At 41.2% G+C, this 17,406-nt stretch overlaps 1 protein-coding gene across 4 annotated transcripts in view; it reads left to right on the plus strand.

Moving 5' to 3' along the window:
- AKAP7 (A-kinase anchoring protein 7) overlaps window positions 1-17,406 on the plus strand; it is a 130,457-nt gene that overhangs the window by 94,370 nt on the left and 18,681 nt on the right. Inside the window, exons 1-2 of one of the 4 annotated variants that reach the window (XM_040239224.1) lie at window positions 1,336-1,502; window positions 3,831-3,899. The exons of 2 other annotated variants lie outside the window; for them this stretch is intronic. In XM_040239224.1, coding sequence (XP_040095158.1) covers window positions 1,454-1,502; window positions 3,831-3,899 — 118 coding nt within the window. In that variant the 5' untranslated portion in view covers window positions 1,336-1,453. Of the gene's footprint in view, window positions 1-1,266; window positions 1,503-3,830; window positions 3,900-17,406 lie in introns of those variants that run through there. One more of the 4 variants, XM_040239225.1, reaches the window with a different exon arrangement.

Genomic DNA, 17,406 nt, shown 5'->3' on the forward strand with positions numbered 1-17,406 from the left:
CACCACCTACTCTGCAATAACGAATTAAAATTTTATAATGAGTTTACCAGATTTACAGATGAAGATATCAAAACTCAGACAGAGAGGTCAGCGTTTCAGAAATGTTAATACCGGACGGATCTGAGATTCAGACCTCTGGCTTTTTATTTCTAAAGGTTCTATCCCTACACCAATGCCAGGATTAGGGGATGCCAGGAGTTACTCATGTTCCTCAGTGAAGTGTGTTCACTGCAGATGTTTCTTTAACACACAAAGTAATGCTTAGGATTTAAAAAATAGTTTTGTTTTTTCTTCCAGACTGTATACTCTTTTTTTCAGATAAGTAGGAAAGTAGACACTGCATTCAAAACCAGGGAAATTTTCATCATCACCCACTGCCTTCTCCTTCCAGTGCCCAGTGAATGGGTGTGAGTACCTAGCTGGAAAGTCGAGGAATAGAGTAAGAATTTGGATGGTATTCCTGGCACCATGAGCTGTCTTTCCTTCCCATAGTGTTGCAAAATAAAGCTCTTCCCTATGCAAGATGACAGATTTGGCACAATTACATGAAATCTTTACATGAACGATTACATGAAATTCAGAATATATCGTGTCTGGAAATCAGCTGTTTTGCCATCCCTGAATTTGCTTAACCACCTTAACCACCTTGTGTTTTTATTCAGAAAAGATGCTATTATCGCTGATCTTTTTCTCAGTGATTTGGGGCATTTTCTGGGCTACTGACATACTTTGATGCTCTAATTTAAAAATTCATGGTATTGCTTTAATCCTTTAGTAGAGAAACACAGCAGTGTTTAAAAAAGCAGATATTTAAATGATAAAATCATTTATCTCCTCCTCCACTTCGCCATTTCTACCCTTCTTGCAGCTTGAAGTTCCTGGTACTCCAACTTGTGTTTTCTGTGTTCTGCAAAGTCAGGTTTCCTGTTTCTGAAACAAAGAAATAAAAATTCCCTGGGGATAAAAGAAAGCTCTTCCTCTCTAAGTAACAGAATGTATAGTCCCCCCTCTCCCGCTTTGAATTTCCCTGTATAATTACCGTATCTGTCTGCAGGAGAAAGGACTCCTTGTGGTTTGTTCTCCACTACCTTTCTTAGAGACCTATCTGCAGAGCCGCGCAGCGCACGTGGCACTCATCTCAGGGCGAGAGCTCCCAGTTTTAGAGAATTAGGCGAGCGTAGGGCCGCTTCTTTCCCCGAAAGCCAGTCTCGCTTCCCCGAAAGCCAGCCCCGTATCAGCTGTGTGGGGCTGGGGCCCGGGGAGGTGGAGCCTGCCTGCTCCCAGCGGCTGCGAGTGCCCCTGTCGGAGAGCATCCCCGCCGCAGCTCTCCCTGCTCTTGTGCTGCTCCGAGGAGTGGAGGAGGCAGGGTGTGCTCGCGGACCGTGGGGTAAACTGCAGTTGCTCTTTGGGGAACCCGGAGAGAACACCAGGCGGGAGAGAGAGCGCCAGTGCCATGGGCCAGCTCTGCTGCTTTCCTTTCTCAAGAGACGAGGAAAAAATCAGTAAGTGGGTTTTGCACTGTGCTGAATCCTAAGTGCTTGGCTATTTAGAGTGACTGTCTTCTTCTACGGGTAGTGGGTTTGTTTGTTTTTTTTTCCCTTATGGGAAACAGGAGAATAAGGAGCTGTGATTTTTTACGTGTATTTCTTAAAAGGGTGGGTAGGTGTATAGTTAATAATTAACTGTCAGAGTACAGTCACTCAATGAATAGGGCTGTGTTGAAGATCTAGAATTTCATCTTCCTTCTGTTGGTATTTTACAGCTTATTTTTATCACACTATCTAGAGTCTTAGTTTTGAGTTTCTCTGCATGTCATTGCGTGCAATTCGACAAATTATACAGGCCAGACTTCATTTGCATTCTCTGAAATTGAGATGTTTTCAGAGCAGTGCTCAATAATAACATATAGAGAAGTAAAGCTGGCTCGGAAATGACATGTGTTATACATTTGCAGATATTTTCATGTGTCCTCTGCTTTGTTCTCCATGGAGGGAATTTGGGTGTAACTGTAAGATCCCTCCAGACGATGGATGCCACTTTGACTTCTGCAAAAACCTTGCTGAATATTCTTAAACTAATGTCAGTCAGGTTCCACATCTGCTTATGGCCTAGAAAACAGAACTTAAAGTGATGACATTTGCACTGAAATGTTTTCCTCCCTGACTTAAATGTATTCAGTTACATTTCAACTTTGTAAAAAAACAGTACCCACATTGTAATTAACATCCTGAATAGATTTGCCTTACACTAGTTACCCCCAAGTATTGAATTTTTACTTCTTTTTCAGTAAAAATGTTCACAGACGTGCTTATTAAAGTTTGCAGCCACATTTCTCTTACATCAGTGCTTTATTGAAATTTAAATAGGTCAACAGAATCTCTCAATATCAGATTCAGATACTCAAAGATTCACATCTGGCTTTTATTTCCTGTTCCTCAGGAAACTAGCCAGAGACAGGTTTAAAAGTAATGAATACATATCTTATACCTGTGCACTTGGGAAAATAAGCCAGGTTTTACAAGAACTCTCCTGGGAATGCTTTGGAATAAATGTTAGGAGACTTTGGAGTATTTGCTTATTAACAAGAGTCCACAGCTGTGCTCTAAATTTTACTGGTGAAAATGATACTCTGTAGTATACAGTGGTCCTGAGCTGAAAAACTGACATGACTTTGTACAACAGAGTTGTTTATTTTCTAAGAATGAGCACTGATATTCATTTGGCACCATGAAACTTCATATATTTGTCAGAATGATCCATTTGTATAACTGAGGCTTTTGGTTGATTGATGGATTCCTCGAGGTCGATCTGCATAGGAAAAACCTTGGTCTGGACAGATGTAGGGAGCCTTTCCCCACTTCCTGGTCCACTGCTCCAGGTTTTCCTAGAGTTCCTGCTTTCCTTGTGTTCTCTTTTTTCTTTTTCCCCGTCTGTGAGCAGCCTTCTCTTTTCTAATCATAGAAGCCAGGCTTTACCTTGATGAGGAATTTGCTCTTTTCTTTCTCAGCTGGGACCCTGGGAATGCAAAGTCTTTTGTTTTACATACAGCCCCTCTCAATATTGATCAACAGGAAGTACTTTGGGGGGCTTCCTTTCTCAACTTACAAACATTATATAAAGAAAATGAAGACAAGACACTGTGTCTGAAGCGAAGTTCAAGTCCCAAATTACAAATTATGGTTAGAGTCAAAGCATTTGTGCCCCCTCTCCTCTCATTCATGCCTACTGACCCCTGGCTTGTCCCCATCCTCTCCCCATTATTCTTTCATCTGTCTTTGATTTTGTCATTGCTTCACTGTTTTCTTCATGCTCTATTCACATACTCCATCAGCTGTTGTCTGGTGTTGTGTTTAATTTCTTTGCTACAGGGTGGTCTAAAGAGAAGTTTCTCTGCCAGGCACTGCTATGCTGATGGTCTACCAATACTTAAAAAGGGGACTTGCAAAAAAAGGCAGAGAAATTCTTAGCTAGCATGCTTCAAGAAACATGTAAATTAGCACTAACATAAATATTCAGTTCATAAGTTGTGTTGATTGCATGTAAAAGAACCCATATTAGATGTTTGGGAGGGCCTGATCTTGCTACTGGATTGTGCAGTAAGCTTCTGGGTCTTTCTCATTTTTGTGAGCCCACCTAGTAGCCTTGTTAGCTTGCTCTGAGCTAAGTGAGGACCTCCAAGGAGCAGAGCACAAGAGTGCTTATGCCCACACCCTTCTAATTCCATTGTAAAGGGTGATGGCCCCAGAATGTACCTTCTGAGAGCAGCTCAAATGAGGAATTAAATGAGTTTTTGGTAAATGTTTACATTTGTGGTTGTTCCCAAAACACAGGCGAGTTGGAAAGCCCGTCCTCTATAGCCCTGCAGAGATACAGAAGGGAGGGACCCACCTGGCCAAGTGGTAAGAGTCAAATGTTCCCTTTCCCCTCCTGCTGCTGTTATATCCTGCCTTTGCCCTTGGTGGTGGTAGAGAGAAAGTATCCTCATCTCATTGATTTATTAGTGCTACTATTTTAAGCAAGCAAACTAATGTTTTTAAAAAATCAACTTGTGCAAGGGCGATGTTTGTGTGAAAAGTTAACTGTATGCACAGCCAGAAATCTTGATAACGGGGTGAGTAGTCAAATCTAGTAGAACTCATCATGGTTTGTTTTTCGGTAAATGCAGCACAAAGCAGCTAGACCATTTTTGTTTAAAGCCCAGCAGTGGAACATTTTCTCAAACTGTATACTTTTTGGCCACAATAGGTAGAATAGACTGACAATAAATGCATATTTCTTGGAAGATTAAGCACTTTCTCTTGCTACACAGGACCATACTTACCATGAATCGTTTCAGCAGATGTTGTAGGATTAATCAGTGTTGTAAATAGTCTCTGATGAAGATTTTGCTGAAATCTTTTACAGTACTTGTGTTCTTTGAATTTTACCTCATTGTCTCATAGTGAGCTTCCTGAAGGGATTGTTCTTGAACAGGAATACAAGCTTATTGGCCCCTGCAGTTTGTCAGTCTCACTAAAAAACCTGAAAAAGAAGCTTTAATCCCTATAAGAGATACCTCTATAGCTAATTCAGAAGGCGTTTTACTTGCTCCTTTCCTGTTGCAAATTTTCCCATTTTAAAGTAGAATGAAACAGGTGAATGTCCATCCTGTGGTGATTTGTCAAAGGGACATGTGTTAGCGGAGGATAGAACAGCTAATGGTCGGGTGCACTGACAGCTCAGTTACGTTCTAGCCCTGACCTTCTAGGATACTGAAAATAAGAGCATTAGTATGTATTTTAGGGCTTCCCAGGTGGCTCAGTCGTAAAGAATCTGCTGGAGTAGGAAATGGCAACCCACTCCAATATTCTTGCCTGGCAGAAGAGCCTGGCAGGCTGCAGTGCCTGGGGTTGCTTAGCATTGGACATGATTGAGCAACCAAGCACATGCATGCATACACACACACACACAAAGAATTTGTATTTTAACAGGAAACATATCTTAATTTTATGTGTTTAAATAATACATAGACATTTTATTTTTATGTATGAAATATGTTTCCATACAGTCATTCTGTGTTCAGTTCAGTTCAGTTCAATTGCTCAGTCGTGTCTGACTCTTTGCAACCCCATGGACTGCAGCATGCCAGGCTTCTCTGTCCATCACCAACGCCTGGAGCTTGCCGAAACTCATCTTGATTGAGTCAGTGATGCCATCTTTTCATTTCATCCTCTGTTGCCCTCTTCTCCTCCTGCCTGCACTCTTTCTCAGCATCAGGGTCTTTTCCAATGAGTCGGCTGTTCACAAAAGAGGTGACCAAAATATTGGAGCTTCAGGTCAATATTAGTCCTTCCAGTGAGTATTGAGGGTTGCTTTTCTTTAGGATGGACTGGTTGGATCTCCTTGCAGTCCAAGAGACTCTCAAGAGTCTTCTCTAACACCACAGTTCAAAAGCATCAGTTCTTTGGTGCTCAGCTTTCTTTATGGTCCAACTCTCACATCCATACATGACTACTGGAAAAACCATAGCTTTGACTAGATGGACCTTTATTGGCAAAGTAATGCTGACAAATAGCTGAGTCTTTCTGTGTGGGGTGAGTTAAACAGATCATTTGTACTTTTTTATAAATATGAGTCAAATCTGAAGATAGTTTGTTTCTGATGATTTGGAATTTGATTATCAGCTCATTATAGACCCAGTAAATACACTTCCTCTGTAATGAATGAGACCGTATGTACAACTGTAGTCACCTTAGATGTCATCCTGGAAGACTCTGTTTTTATTTCCATCATTGCCAGGAAGGGAAGAAAGGGACTCGGAATTTCAGGCCTTTAATTGTTGAGCAGCCTTACGGCATTTATCTGCGTAGCTGCCCTTCCTCTGAGGGACTCCCTCCCCTTCTCTGTGGGGTCTGTCCATCATGACATTAGGCTTCCCTGCCCTGGGACATGTGCACACGTTCAAGGGACATGTGGTCCATGTGGAGTTGACCAGAGTCTTTCGTAAGAGTTGATCAAGGATCTGTCTTCCTTTTGGGTTGTGAGTGAAAGGGATGTAAGCACAAGATTGCTAGCTGATAGGGAGTTAGGGGGAATCTTCCTGAGAGTGAAGCACAGAAGAAAGAGGCCAGAGAAGGAGAGAGAAAAAGAGACAGTCCTGATGATATTGTTTGAGTCTCTGAGTTCAGCTGTGGCTAAGACCTGTATTTTGTGAAGCAATAAATCCTTCCCCTCTTTTTCTGTTTAACTTGCTTGGGTTAAATTGTTATCACCTGCAACCAAAAGACTTCAGATATATTCTAGAAGATACTCAGTGTGTCTAAGAGTACATCCATTCTGGAACAAATATTTCTAAACCTCGTGAAGAAACCAAAAGCCTTTGATTTCTTCTGAACTTTCATGTTCCATTTTAGTGGCAATGAAATTTATGGGAGCTGTTAGAAAGAGTAATTCAGTTCACTTCAACTGATAAATATTGTTGAGCAGATCACATCTGGAAAGCTTTGAGCCAAGTGGAAGATACAGTGATGATACATGGTCCTTATTGTTGGAGGATTCCTTTTTAAATTCACTTGATTCTTTAAAAAGAGGTGTGTTGGGTTCCAGTATTTACCATGCCTTGAAGGGAGAAAGTTGGGGATGAAAGATCATGATGCTCTCAATCTAACAAGCAAAGCCACACCCATTCATTTCAGGGAAGTTACCAGCCAAGTCCAGTGAAACTGAGTTAATTACCACCCAGGGTAGAAGTTACCTCAAGCTCTTATCACAGGCAGTGGTTATAGCTTGACTCAGGCAATCACAGTTTCTACAACAGACATTTTAGCAAATACAGTTTTCCTTAACAAACATTTATAATGTCAAAGGTACAAGTTAGCAGACCTTGGAACTACAAAGCCAACCTTTCTGGTGTATAGTAATGTTGTTTGCCCTTAGCAAATAGTCATAGGCAAAAACTGAACTATATGATGAAAATATAAAGAATAAGTATAGTTTTAATTATATAATGAAAACATAAAGAATCAGTATAGTCTATGCCAACTAGGATATAAATAATATTAATTTTACAAAAGGCTGAGTCAAAGATATTTGAAGCTTACAATTTTCTGTTTCTGAACACTGTCCCCCAAAACTTATGACTTTAGTCAAGGACATTTGTTAACCTCAAACATGTATACATGAAAATTAGAGTGCTGGGAGAAAGTGGTGTAAACACAGGATGCTTTGAGTACATGGAGAGAGGGTTTCATATGCCCAAGAAAGAACTCACCCCGTTGGTAAGAATCTGATGGCTGGTGGCTCAGACGGTAAAGCATCTGCCTACAATACGGGAGACCCAGGTTCGATCCCTGGGTCGGGAAGTTCCCCTGGAGAAGGAAATGGCAACCCACTCCAGTACTCTTGCCTGGAGAATCCCATGGATGGAGGAGCCCGGTAGGCTACAGTCCATGAGGTCACAAAGAGTCGGACACGACTGAGCGACTTCACTTCTACTTCTACAGCAGCCTGTGTCCCCCTACCCCGACTTTGTGGTAAGGTAGTTGGTGTTGGCATTTGCTGTGTGAATTACACCAAGTTTCAATTTGATATCTTACATCTGACTGTTAGAGCAAAAATAAAATTCACACTTTCTAAGCATTTAAAATATTCAGCTAAATTTAGCTGTGAACCTTAGCTTTTGAAGAGTTTTGATTGATGTTTATGATAAGTAATAAACTGGCAAGTAGATGATCTGTTCATCTAAAACTTTCTGTCTAGATCTGTAGCAGTCAGACCTTATTTAGAATTCTGACAATCAGGATTGTGTCCTGAGGAGGCCAGGATGGCGAGGAGGCTGGAAACCGCATCATAAGAGGAAGGCTTCAGACTCCAGCTGCTTAGCTAGGATGGTCAATTAATTGTCTTATAATATTTGGAGGATTCTTTAATGTGGAAGGGAAAGAAGATATTCTCTATGGCTCCAGGGTGGTAGAATTAAGACAGTGAGTGTTCATTTTAACTCATTTTCTTCTGGTGATTTTAGGAGCCAAATGGTAAAGCTACATTAAACCCAGTAGTATTCTAATTATATTTGCACAGCTCTTGTTTTAAATAATGAAAATACTGAAGTGAAGCCCTAAAGCAGAAAGAATTATAATCAGATTTTACCTTAATAATTTTTAATATGTTGCCTAAAAGAAGATAATTTAAGGCAGAGTTTTCAGACTATTTTTAGCCATCAAACTTTTTCTTTAAAGTGAAGTGAAGTGAAGTTGCTCAGTCGTGTCTGACTCTTTGCAACCCCACAGACTGTAGCCCACCAGGCTCCTCCGTCCATGGTATTTTCCAGGCAAGAGTGCTGGAGTGGATTGCCATTTCCTTCTCTAGAGGATTTTCCTGACCCAGGGATCGAACCCAGGTCTCCCGCATTGTAGGCAGATGCTTTACCACCTGAGCCACCAGGGAAGTCTTTCTTTAAATGGAAAACCAAAAGTTTTATGAAAAAAAAAATGCCTCTTTATTAATTCATATTTTATAATGACTATTAATGCCTGTTTTAAATTAGTACCTTTAGGATCAACAAACTTGCTTTAAAATAGAAATAGACAACTTTGGGTTCTTGTCTAGGTACACTGTCATCTTACCTAAGCACCACATAAAATACTGCATATTGAACTCCATAGTAATAGTGAGTGAAGAAGTGAAGTGAAGTGAAAGTCACTCAGTCATGTCAGGCTCTTTGCGACCCCATGGACTATACAGTCCATGGAATTCTCTAGGCCGGAATGCTGGAGTGGGTAGCTGTTCCCTTCTCCAGGGAATGTTCCCAACCCAGGGGTTGAACCTAGGTCTCCCGCCTTGCAGGCAGATTCTTTACCAGCTGAGGTACAAGGGAAGCCCAGTAATAGCGAGTATTTGGTATCAATAAGTCCTAGAGATAACAAGCCAAGGCATAACTGTGTGTTGTATGATTGTCTTCATGAATGAAATTTTTATGAAAGCATTTTGTCCAGATTTATATCAATTTTAAATTAATTTTCTATAATATGAGTATAGTGAATTTAAGATAAAAATTCATTGTGATGCTGTTGTATACCCACTACTGTATAACATACACTATACTTCAATATAAAATTAGATACAGAGATTTTTAGGTTTTATAAAGAAAACCTAAAAAGATATGTAAAACTATATGAAATTTGAATAATAAATTAAAAAACATATCAAACTAATTGTTTTATGAGGAAACAAGTTCATGAAATATGCAGTTTTAATTTTTAAAAAAATCAGACTCCTATCTGCTTTTAACTTTGTACCTGTTGTCTTTGTCATTCGTGACTTCAGTTCAGTTCAGTTGCTCAGTCGTGTCCGACTCTTTGCGACCCTGTGAACCGCAGCACGCCAGGCCTCCCTGGCCATCACCAACTCCCGGAGTCTACCCAAACCCGTGTCCATTGAGTCGGTGATGCCATCCAACCATCTCATCCTCTGTCGTCCCCTTCTCCTCCTGCCCTCAATCTTTCCCAGCATCAGGGTCTTTTCCAATGAGTCAGCTCTTCGCATCAGGTGGCCAAAGTATTGGAGTTTCAGCTTCAACATCAGTCCTCCCAATGAATACCCAGGACTGATATCCTTTAGGATGGACTGGTTGGATATCAACAAGGGACTCTCAAGAGTCTTCTCCAACACCTCAGTTCAAAAGCATCAGTTCTTCAGCGCTCAGCTTTCTTTATAGTCCAACTCTCACATCCATACATGACCACTGGAAAAACCATAGCCTTGACTAGACGGACTTTTGTTGACAAAGTGACGTCTCTGCTTTTTAATATGCTGTCTAGGTTGGTCATAACTTTCCTTCCCAGGAGTAGTGTCTTTTAATTTCATGGCTGCAATCACCATCTGTAGTGATTTTGGAGCCCAGAAAAATAAAGTCTGACACTGTTTCCCCATCTATTTGCCATGAAGTGATGGGACCGGATGCCATGATCTTAGTTTTCTGAATGTTGAACTTTAAGCCAACTTTTTCATGACTTAGGCCTCTGTAAATACAACATTGTTGGGGGAAGTAGTTTGTGTCAGGTAGGATCCAGTCAAAAAAATAGGAATTACACCAGTTATTTTAAGAGTATTTAACCCAGGGAATTAGTTAAACATGTTTTGAAGGAACTTTTTTTAAAAATCAGGTTTGGTTACAGTAATTCGGACTAGTTGTTAATAAGATATTTCTCACCCAGATCAATTTAACTTAAAAACAGCAAGTTATTTTAGACTAACTTACAGTTTATGGAAATGCTTTAAAAATAATATATTCTGTTGAAGTTTGTTCAGTATGTATTCTGCAGTCTTTAGCGTGATTTTTTTGGTGAATATTTCTTTTCCCTGAAGTTTTATTGAGATAAAATTGACATAATTTTGGCATATTTCTTTTAACCAGTATTTGAAATTAAAAAAAAAAATTTATTGGAGCATGGTTGATATACAATGCTGTGTTAATTTCAGGTGTACAGCAAAGTATATCAGTTATACATATGCCCACTCTTTTTTAAGGTTCTTTTTGTTTACAGGCAAATACAGAGTATTGAGTAGAGTTCCCTGTGCTATATAGTAGATTCTTGTTAGTTATCTGTTTTATATGTCGTGTTATGAATATGTCAGTCTCAATCTCCCAATTTATCCTGCCCCTGGTAACCATACATTTGTTTTCTATATCTGTGATTCTCCTTCTGTTTTTTTTTTTTAAAAGGCTTTTCTCACATAGACTTATTTGAAATTAATGATGTTCACAGTCAGCACAGATATAGGGACAGGTTAGTGAATTCGGTGAGAGTTAAACCTTCAGCCGGGTGGAGATGAGTGTTTGGGAGTGATCAGCTGTGCTCTCATGACTTTGGGGATTAAGGAGAACCAAAGGCTCAGATGCCAGGAGACAAGGCAGTCAGTAAACTGTTCAAAAATCTGAGGAATTCTTTCAGGGATCTGGGAACCAGTCAGTCAGAGCAGAGATAGAGAAGGGCAGCAAAGAAAGTCAAGGCAGTGAGAGGCTAGATGCTAGGAAGTCACACGCTGCTGTGCTTAGTTGCTTGGTTGTGTCCGACTCTTTGCTCCCCCACAGATTGTAGCCCGCCAGGCTCCTCTGTTCATGGGGATTCTCCAGGCAAGAATACTGGAGTGGGTTGCAATGCCCTCCTCCAGGGGATCTTCTCAACCCAGGGTTTGAACCCAGTTCTCCTGCATTGCAGGTAGATTTTTTACTGGCTGAGCCACCAGGGAAACCCAAGAATACTGGAGTGGGTAGCCTATCCCTTTTCCAGGAATCTTCCTGACCCAGGAATCGAACCGGGGTCTGCTACATTCCAGGTGGATTCTTTACCAGCTGAGCTACCCAGGATGTCACATATCTAAAGGTACTTTATGCCATAAAACATAGATTGCAGTGTCTCTGATATGTACAATGCCCTCGAGGGTCATTCATGTAGCTTACAACTTGTATCTTCCCTGAGATTTCATATATGGGAATTAGAAGAGAAGAGCTTATTCTACTGGAATGCTGAAAAATGCTCCCCAGAGCTGACAGAAGTCCTATCCCCACTGAGTAAAGCCTGAGAAGGTGAGGACACAGAGGTTGCCTGAAGCCACTGCCCCCACCAGCAAGCGAAGCCTGAGAGTGTGAGAATGCAGAAGCTGCAAGAAGAGATGGAGAGACAGAAGGCTGACAGTGTCTCTAAGTCAGTCTCAAGGTCAGCTCTCCGCCTTCCTTGTTTGCATATGTAACCCAATAAATTTTCCCTTTTAATGAAAGAAGGATAAATTTGCCTTCATGAATGGGATACATGGTGGTGGCGGTGGCTTCAGGCAACTGCTGTGTCCTCACCTTCTCAGGCTTTTCTCAGTGGGGATAGGACTTCTGTCAGCTCTAGGGAGCATTTTTCAGCATTCCAGTAGAATGAGTTCCTCTCTTTTGTTTTTCATATTTAAAATCTAAGGGAAGATACAGGTAGTAAGCTACACGACCCTAGAGGGCATTGGACATATCAGAGATGTTGTAATTTATGTATTATGGCATAAGGTACCTTTGTATACTAAAAAAAAATATCTTAAGAACAATTTTTGAAAGCTAGAAGTGAAGTACGTTGAGGAAGATACTTAAAAAAAAAATGTATGCATGTATCATGCGATCCGGAGGTAGCCCTGGTAGACCAGCAATCCCACTGGAGCCATATAGAATGTGAGATGGGCAATTAGTTGAAGGGGTGAAGTAAACGGGATGTTCTTCCCAGAAAGGCTGGAGGAATAGGCGAGGAAGGGGTCTGGGGGAGTGGATGTGGCCTGAGCCCTGTGGGAGCGGGCAGCAGTGGAGCTGATCCTTAAAGGAACCCTGATTTGCTCTTTCTCCTCTTGACAAGAGGAACTACTGTGTTTCCCCTTTCACTGAATCTCAGGAAGCTCAAATCCATTTTATGGCCCTCATGATCTGCCTTTCTGTGATCTGTGTTTCCTTCTGTTCTTTACTTGCTACTGTAATTTATGTGTTTTCTTCATCCTGATTTTCATTTTTTACTTATAGTATACCTTTTACTGTAGGTTTTTTTTGCTATTAATTATCTCAAGTCTTTTGAATATTAGACAATGAATGGATGGAAAGAAGCACTGTGACTGAAAGTACCTGGTTGCTACCAGGAAGATAAGAATAAAGTTGAGGCTACAGAGGATTGTGACATTTACCACATGTGCATAACACATGTTCTGATGTTGATATGTTCCTGGGAAGTTGTCTATATACACTAAACTTGATGTGATTATTTTTATCCATTGTGATTTTAAAGTACAGAAAAATCGCTACTTTCAATGCTTCCCTTTTAATTTGGTGCATGTAGAAACATAAGTAGTTGCTGGAAACACAAAAGCACCACTCTTAGAATTGAAAGAAGGCAGTCTTTCCCTTCTCCAGGGCATCTTCCCAACCCAGGGATTGAACCCAGGTCTACCACATTGCAGGCAGATTCTTTACCAGCTGAGCCACAAGGGAAGTCCAGGAATACTGGAGTGGGTAGCCTGTCCCTTCTCCATTCATCTTCCCAACCCAGGAATTGAACCAGGGTCTCCTGCACTGCAGGTGGATTCTTTACCAAACTGAGCTATCAGGAAATCCCTAATAGCTTAATAGAAACTTAAAACCATCTCTATCTTCTGTTTCAGTTATTGTCTGTTTATATGTCTGCTTGAAGGCTTTTTATCAGATTCATGAGCAGTAGCCCTTCTCTTTACCTAAGGAGGAACATTATTTAGTTGCAAAAGAATATGAATGTAAGCTATATAGAACGATGCATACCTTTCTTATTTGCAGTCATTCCAATTGTATAAAGTGAATAGGTTGCCCATATCATATTTGTTTATGAGCGCCCTAAGCAGGGCGCTCATAAACAAATAGCCTTATAGCCTGATAAATTGAAAGAGGGTTGCAGTATTTATTTCATTTAAATCAAAACTATAATTGTAGCTAATTTTATTGAATACTGTAAGGGGAGCACTGTGCTAAGGGGAGCACTGTGCTAAGTGCTTTGTGTTATTATTTCATTTAATTTTCACAGCCCTTTATTCTCATACAGCACTACTGTTATTCCTGGTTTATAAATACAGAAAATGACCCTTAGAGGGGTTAAGCCAGTTTCACAGGGATACAGAGCTGGTGAATGGGGAAGTGAGAATTCCAGTCCATGTATTCTGACCCTGTAACTAAAAAGGAAGCATTCTAAGTATTTTCCAGTTGGAAGTCTCATTTTTAGAGCTAAAAATGTCATAGAACACATCATAGGAATAATTTTAGTTGCCAGACAGGGGGACTTCCCTGGTGGCTCAGACAGTAGATTTGCCTGCAACATGAGAGACCCGGGTTTGATCCCCGGGTTGAGAAGATCCCCTGGAGAAGGAAATGGTTACCCATTCCAGTATTCTTGCCTGGAGAATCCCATGGACAGAGGAGCCTGGTGGTCTACAGTCCATAGGGTCACAAAGAGTAGGACATGACTGAGCAACTAACACTTTCACTTTCAGAGATAAAGAAGCATGGAGGTATAACGGCGGAAGTGTGGTTTGAGACACAACTTTGTCATTCTTGAGTTGTGTAGACTTGGGCAAGTCTCATGGCTTTTCTGATCCTTTGTGTTCAGGGTGGGAGTAAAATAGCAATAACAATAGTACACTTTAGATTTAAATGTGTGAGGAAAAAAGCCAGGCACATAACAGGCAATTAATATTAGGTTATTATTATTATTATTAAAAAGATTAGTAAATACAGTTATTACAGCCAGAGTTATATGCTGTGTGTCATGGAAACATAAGTATGCAGAGTCTCAGGACTCATTATACAGGACTTTACTAGGTCTTAGAAGAAGCTGGTGATGCAGGAACTTGACTCTTCAGCCTCTAAACTCCTGGGAGGAGACTCTAAGCAGGGGTGGTGGGGGCAGCTCTGGTTTCATCCTCAGAGAAGAATGGTGATGTCGTGGAGATCATCTCTGATCTCCTTCTTCTAAGCATCTTTTCGGTGCCCAGTTTCCCCAGGAACATCAAGCTTGCCTTTGTGGGAACTGGAGAGGGAGTCCAGTGTGGTAGTGACTGTCTTTTGTCCACCCCTGTACCATGTGTATCTTTCTACCCAATTCCTGAAATTCCTTTGACTAGGAGCAGTTCTTCCCCATTTAGAGGCAAACCTCTACCGCTGGAAGAAATGAATTTACCATTACAGACCATCAGTGATTACTCAGCAAGTTCACCTGCTCATTTAACTTCCTATAGTATCAATTTACACAATCAGAGAACTTGATGAGTAGTTCATTTCAGTTCAGTTCAGTCACTCAGTCATGTCCGACTCTGCGACCCCATGAATCGCAGCATGCCAGGCCTCCCTGTCCATCACCAACTCCTGGAGTTCACTCAGATTCATGTCCATGGAGTCAGTGATGCCATCTAGCCATCTCATCCTCTGTCGTCCCCTTCTTCTCCTGCCCTCAATCCCTCCCAGCATCAGAGTCTTTTCCAATGAGTCAACTCTTCACATGAGGTGGCCAAAGTACTGGAGTTTCAGCTTTAGCATCATTCCTTCCAAAGAAATCCCAGGGTTGATCTCCTTCAGAATGGATTGGTTGGATCTCCTTGCAGTCCAAGGGACTCTCAAGAGTCTTCTCCAACACCACAGTAGATATCACCAAAGAGAATGTAAAAAAAATCATTTGATTTTTGTCTTTTTGGAAGCCTCTAGTAAATTCATAGTCGTAGGTCACTGAGAAAAGAAAAGTATATCTTCGATTACCTTTAGGATATACTTTTATATTTACTTTTCTCAACCATTATTTCTGAGGCTGAAGTAATCAATTTATGAGTTCACTGAGCTTCATTTTTTAAAATGTAACAAGACCATGCATAATGAACAGTTGGCTGCACAGGCGAGGGCTGTGGGGCTCAGATGAGCCGGGTGGTTAGAATTGTAATGGTGGGGGTGGGGGAGCAGTGGCAATGCCTTTGGCGCCCCACACCTCTCTGTAGGCCCACTCTGTCCCCCTCAGCCTCTTTGAAGGTGTGTGGGGACAGCGGAGCAGAGTGACTTGCCCCGTTTTACAGTGGGGGAATAGTTCTTTTTGCTCAGGACTCAGTGTTTGAATGTGTGCTCTGTTTCTTTGTTTTTATTGTATGCCCAGAAGAATGGCCAAGGATGACCGTAAATTGTCAGTTTTCTCTTGATTTTGTTTTAACGGTCAACCATCTCATCTTCATGTTTTGTTTAGCCTGGAAATGCTCTGTTTGGCCCAGCAGCATTGCTGGAATAATAGCCTTTAGACTCAGTCCACAGTTTTTCTCAGTGCTTACAAGCCAAATACATCATCCTGTGCATCTGGATTTCCTTGGTCAGACTTTGAAAATTAGGTTTTGGGAGCCATGAAAGAAAGATAACAGAAGCAGTTTACCCTACTTTCTGTGTTGGCTAGTTGAATCATTAGTTGGAAAATTTTTTAGCATGAAACACACTCTACATGATCATACCAAAAGCATTTGCTTTAAGATTGGGCAGTTAGCTGAGTTAAACAGAGCTAGGTTTTGAATCGTTAAAAAAAATCTGATTTCTTTCAACCTGTGTATGATATTTCAAGTATTTATGGTGCTCTTAAGACTTCCCAGGTGGCGTTAGTGGTGAAGAACCCACCTGCCAATGCAGGAGACAGTGCGGGGTTCATTAGATCCCTGGGTCAGGAAGATCCCTGGGAGGAGGAAATGGCAACCCACTCCAATATTCTTGCTTGGAGAATCTCATGGACAGAGGAGTCTGGCAGGCTGCAGTCCATAGGGTCGTAAAGAGTTGGACACGACTGAAGCAACTTAGCACGCATGGTGCTCTTGATCATATTGTAGTTAAGCTTAGGTTTTGTCCCTCTCACTAAGCTTAACGACTGGTTATTTGCATCAAGCCTAAAACAGAATGAAGCAAAATCACCGGTTAGTGGCATAGCTGATGTTTTCCTATAAAATAATAGAAATGTTCTGAGACCCAAGCTTACATTTTGAAGCATTAGCAGGGTTGTAAAAATCTGATTTTCTTTACCATTATACCTCATGGTTTGAAATAAGCAATTGCTTGAAGACCAGCCATAGTAATTTCTGTGTATGTCAGAATTGAGAAGTATAATTTGATCATAGTAGATGCTCTAGAAACAAGAGATGAGCAGATTCCACAGCATGCCCTGCAGGAGCCTCCGTGGTCCCTCCCGCACACATTCTCAGCCTCATCCTTCTCCATCTCTGTCTCTTCCTCTGTCACCACCTACAAGACTGCATTCTGAAGTTTCCCTTACTTATTAACACATAACTTCTACCTCTACTCAGTTGCAGGTTTCCTAAGGGCAGGGTCCATGCCGGATTCATTTCTGTATTTATCATAACACTGCTTATCACAAATAGAGGGTGCTCAGTGACTGTGTGGCCGGAAAGATGAAAGGAAGCAAAGAGGAGAGCAAGGAGGGAAGAAGGAAGGAAGATGGAAGGAAGGGATTACACTGCATTCATCAACATCGATTGTTGTTGTTGTTTAGTTGCTAAGCTGTGCCCGACTCCTTTGCAGCTCCATGGACTGTAGCCCTTCAGGCTCCTCTGTCCATGGAATTTTCCAGGCAAGAATACCGGAGTGGGTTGCCATTTCTTTTTGCAGGGGATCTTGCCAACCAAGGGATTGAACCCATGTCTTCTGAATTGGCAGGCGGATTCTTTACCGCTGAGACACCAGTGAAGCCCCCAAATCCATTATTTAGTCTAAAAGTTAAAAAAAAAATTTAAAAATTTCAATCTGCTAGCAAAACCTTCTGAAACTTTGTTTTCCAGTCAACCAGTTGTTAAATGATACAGTATTTCTCACACATATACCTTCATTTCTCCAGGATGAGGCTGCATCAGGGAGTTGTG

The sequence above is a fragment of the Oryx dammah genome, unplaced genomic scaffold (genome assembly GCF_014754425.2).
Source record: "Oryx dammah isolate SB20612 unplaced genomic scaffold, SCBI_Odam_1.1 HiC_scaffold_4, whole genome shotgun sequence".
In the NCBI taxonomy this organism is placed as follows: domain Eukaryota; kingdom Metazoa; phylum Chordata; class Mammalia; order Artiodactyla; family Bovidae; genus Oryx; species Oryx dammah.